A 4560-nucleotide genomic window follows, 5' to 3' on the forward strand; every position below is an offset into this window, starting at 1 on the left:
TAAGCAAAAAATAACAACACGAGAATGGAAAAAACGGAATTCTTACCAAATGCTGAGTCCTAGGAAGTTAGTCCAAGAGTACAGCTAGTCTCCACCCACAAAGATGCCAATATAGGCTACTGCAACATTCTAGAAATTTAATTTTTATTCAGGTTAGTGATGATCTTGTTAGCAGAAACCGAACAGATACAAATGACAACTGTTCACTGTTTCATTTTTGTTTATCACTGTGTCAGTGTGTTCTTACCTTTATTGCCCCCACTACTGTGGTAGTGAGCGCTGAGTTATAATAGCTGCACAGGACTATGGAATACATCAACACAAACCTGGGAAAACAGAAGTCTTTAAAACCTGGGTAGGCTGAGACAGTAATGTAAGAGCTATGGAAGCATAATTTGTAGAATATTAGTTTGTTGTTGGAGTTTCCACAAAGATGTGACAGTAACAGTTTGAATTTAGCTAGAGTGACATACCCCATGAAACAGGACATAAGGAAACAAATGATGAATGTAACATTGACCCAGTCCTCAAATAAAACTGCCTGTGGATCAAAACATACAAGGTGGTCAGGCAGGAAAATCACACAGTTTTGGGCAAAAATGTCAGAAACTCAGTTACTGCAGGTACCTCATGTAAATCCCCAGTAGATGCACTCGCCAAGAGAGTAGGGATGATAATGATTAGTGCATTGTAAAATAAGACACCATATTTTCCAAGGTCCTTCACACACAAAAAAAAAATAGATTAGATATTATGACAGTACACTGTCTCAATTTGTACGTGATGTGCAATGAAAGTTACCTCAATGCCAACTTTCATTTTGGTGTACACATTGTTGGCAGCAGTGAAGGCATCATTGAGCAGGATGAAGGTATAGGCCTCCATGTCAAAGGCCAGGTCAGAACTAGAGGAGAGGGAAATAAGGAAGCAAAGCACAGGTGTTCTGTCTGCACTTGGTTTAGTTCTCAAGCAATCTCTCAATAATTCCAAAAATCCATACCATGCAGCAACCATGGCACCAAGGACTATGGCCAAAATACTGTACACAAGGCGTCTTGGAAATGTTTTCCTGAAAGACAAACTCTGAAACATTCAGATCAAAAACAAAAAAGTGGGAAGGAAGAAACACATGTCAAAGTACTGTACAACAGTCTTTGGCATTAATAGATCACATGTAGCTCTTCCATATTTTACATCTGGCGTTTCACCCTGCAATGAAACCTCCTTTAATCCATATAATATGTAATGTCTTTCAGATCAGATCTGTCATAAATCTGATCAGGGCAACTGTGATATAAAAGATCTAACAGAAAAATGCATCTTACCTTAGTACATATATTTCCAACATCATTGTCATCAGTATGGTGAACTTCCGTAAAACTGTAAACATTGGTAAACTGCAGAAGACAGCATTTTTTGGGGGGAGGGGAAGACCACATGAGTAAGCACAGTGAAACTTTAGAATGACAATGTATTAATATACATAATGGCCAAACTGATTAAACCTGAGCTTTTTGGTGCTTGCCAGTCCTGTTACATGGTTCCCCACATACAGCAAAGGAAGAGGGAAAATCTGAAAAGAAAATAAAGGCACATTTTGGAAATTAAAATACATACAGCAAATAATAACAAATAAATTGTTGAAAAAATGAAAAATGCTTACTTTTAAAAGAACATTTCTGTCCAAATCCTGAAACTGGACCATCTTGATCTTTTTGGCAGCATAAAGGATAACAATTGTGGTGGTCATCTGAAAGGACCAAAGTGACCGTGAAGTCAGCGTGCCCTTGTGCATGACAAACAGGAACATGGGGAAACATATCCACAGCTGGACAACTTACCTGGCCAATTCCCAGAAACATGTAGGAGGGAAAGCTGCAAAACCAGCACATACACAGTCGATCAGAAATCACGCTTAGTGAAAACACTGAGTTTGAGAACCCTGGCCTGAGGTAAAATCTGTGAGTGTTCATTTGCAGAAACAGAGATCATGTTGACCACTTTACCTTGGGAGAAGATCAACATCCCACTTGTGTATTTGTTTATTTCCTAGGGCATGATCAATCAGTGATCAGTGTAAAGATAGAGATAATATAAATTCACCCAAATTATACAAAAGAATATTTTTCCCAAAGTAAGTGTTGTAATACAATCAGCAGATGGCCATTACTGTATGAAGTGATTTTGGTGACACTACAGTATATGAATGAAGTTAATGAATATTTTTCTCAAAGGTTATTGAATATTTTTGTATTAGGCCTCTCTTTTCAGTGTTGCACTTTGTAGACGGTCCCTGCACACTGAGTCCTATGTTATTTGTCTGGCTCATTTTGATTAAAATGAGGTTGTAGCTTGTTGTCTACACTACTGTGAAACAAAAGAGGCGTCGTTTATATTTTAGCAACGTTTCGCTGTTGATCCGGAAGCTCCGAATCTGTGAATATCTTTCCAACTTTACCGATGTCAGCCACTGTAACATAACGTTGTCAGCACGCTGTCCGACAGTTGTCACCACCTCCGTGTCTGGGAGCAAATATTACATCTGCACGTAACCGGAGCTTTAGATCGCCCCTCCCTTTCACTCAGTCAGATAATGTGCACGGCTTTGCTCAAATATTGGTAGAGACACTTCCGTCCTCCAAAAATACTGATATGGGGCTGTGACTAAAACTACGCCCTTGTCTTGATCACAGATATTTACACTAGATGCCGCATGATCCAGTTCTGCCTATTATGTCAACACGTCATCGCGGCCGCCATGTTCCCAGGGGCGAGGCTGCGTCTCCTAATGCCTGTCTGTGTATGAGAGCAGAAGGTCTGTCCACACTAAAATCATCATAATTCGCTGAATTTACCGCCGATTTTCCAGCTGTTTAGTTTGTTACAAACCCCAGAGATGTACCTATGATACAGGATGTTTGCTTAAAATAAAAATCCGGAAGTATCCAAATACTTCATCTTTTGCAGATTGTAACAAAATATTTTATAATATAAAACGCACCTCGTAATTATTAAAAAGTAACGATCCTGCCACCCATCTGTATTGTAAACTGGCTGCCATAATACATAATAACAACAAATACTAAGGTGAAAACAATCTAATCCATGTTTTGGCAGGCTACACAATTGTCATTTTAATTACATTTCTGGTGAAATCTTCATAATTTCCTCATTTATGTTTTATTTCACTCTGTTTATGAACAATGTTTACAAACAATATGCACTGAAACGGTTGTGTAGAGTTGCAATTTAACAGCTATACAGTATATACTGATAAACCAGTCTTACAGTTGTGTGCATCAAAAAATGACTCAGATGTGCACTTCTACTCTAAATAATTTGCCAGTGGCACTAACTGTGCACAATGCAAATAATAATGAGTACACTCCATCCTTTAAACACGTTGTTTGTTCAATCCTGTTAGTGTGTTTAATGACAGCTGCAGACAAGTGAGCAATCACTGGGCTCTACGTCCTTTCTCCTCACTGCTACTGTCCGTACTTTGTACTGTACTTGTCTGGAATCTATACACACATTACGTAATTCTGTGTGCTTGTATAGCTAACGTTTTAATACAGACACAGTTTACGATATGTAATGTTAGCGCCACGAAACAGTTTAAAGTACACAGTTTAGGTTTATGGCCAATTGAAACATACAATTTCCAGTATCTCACTGGTGTATTACTTAAAATATACAAATAATTATTTCTTCACCTGATCGTTAGCTATCTTAACTTATAAACATTAGGAAACTTAGTTGTAATACATGAATTCATCACTTCTTATATGTGAGATGTTATTCCCTGTTTTCCCTGTTGCTTAGTTCTGTTTTTTTCCTGTTAGTTTTTTAGTTTGTTGTTTGTTTTGATTAGAGCATCAAACGCACCACATTAGTGCGGCTTTTTCCACTACTAAATCTGGCCAAAACGCCCAGACGCCCCTAGCAATATGGCGGCTGGTCAGACGTTTCTCACAAGCCCCCGATGCAGCATCCAGACTTCACAATGACATTATAAACTCCCTATGTGTGTGGTTTCTCCAAATGTGAACGACTTGATGAGAGCAAGAAAAAGCGCCACCTACCTGTAACTCGTCAACACGGTTTTATTCACCACCGTGATGAGAAGCGAGCTGCATGCGTAAAACATAGCAGACAAAAACTTTAGCAGTCCAGAGTGTTCAACGGATTCTTGACAGGATTTCGACATTGTCAGGCAATATAAAGACAACCGTAACAGTTTAAAATATATACATATATGATGTATAATTCCTGGTTTGGTGGCAGGTTTCGCTGGTCTTTCCTAACAACTACTTGTGAACAACATCCTTATAGGAAAGACACAGGTGGGCGGTGCTCACTCTGTTGCATATTGTATTTCAGGAAGAAGAATCAGGCTGGTCCTCTGTCAGCCCTTCCTGATTTCATTCTTATTTAAGTTGGCAAGGCTACTACCACTTCATGTTTAAATAAAGTAACAAAAAATACAATAATATAAAATAAAACATTTCCATAAAGCATGTATTTTCTAGATAAGCAAGCTAGATGTAGTTACATAAT

General features: G+C 38.4%; 1 protein-coding gene across 1 annotated transcript; it reads right to left on the minus strand.

The window, feature by feature from the left end:
* Positions 1-84: 84 nt before the first annotated feature.
* slc35d2 (solute carrier family 35 member D2) lies at positions 85-4336 on the minus strand. Its single transcript, XM_020593827.1, has 11 exons — positions 4086-4336; positions 1842-1875; positions 1664-1750; positions 1506-1573; positions 1326-1397; positions 1001-1069; positions 802-904; positions 628-720; positions 474-541; positions 248-326; positions 85-129 (listed from the first exon to the last, which is right to left on the minus strand). The coding sequence occupies exons 1-11, from the start codon at positions 4208-4210 to the stop codon at positions 85-87; spliced, it is 843 nt and encodes a 280-aa protein (XP_020449483.1). The 5' UTR covers positions 4211-4336.
* Between the last annotated feature and the right edge of the window lie 224 nt (positions 4337-4560).

The sequence above is a fragment of the Monopterus albus genome, unplaced genomic scaffold (assembly GCF_001952655.1).
Source record: "Monopterus albus unplaced genomic scaffold, M_albus_1.0 scaffold20.1, whole genome shotgun sequence".
Taxonomy (NCBI): domain Eukaryota; kingdom Metazoa; phylum Chordata; class Actinopteri; order Synbranchiformes; family Synbranchidae; genus Monopterus; species Monopterus albus.

Bases quoted from the DNA above. Each gene is read 5' to 3' on its own strand.
- slc35d2 (XM_020593827.1), bottom strand. From the start codon at position 4,210: ATGTCGAAATCCTGTCAAGAATCCGTTGAACACTCTGGACTGCTAAAG. The intron at 1,876-4,085 runs GTAGGTGGCGCT...CTGGTTTTGCAG, and splicing joins ACCGTGTTGACGAGTTACAG to CTTTCCCTCCTACATGTTTC. The intron at 542-627 runs GTACCTGCAGTA...TTTGATCCACAG, and splicing joins CTACTGGGGATTTACATGAG to GCAGTTTTATTTGAGGACTG.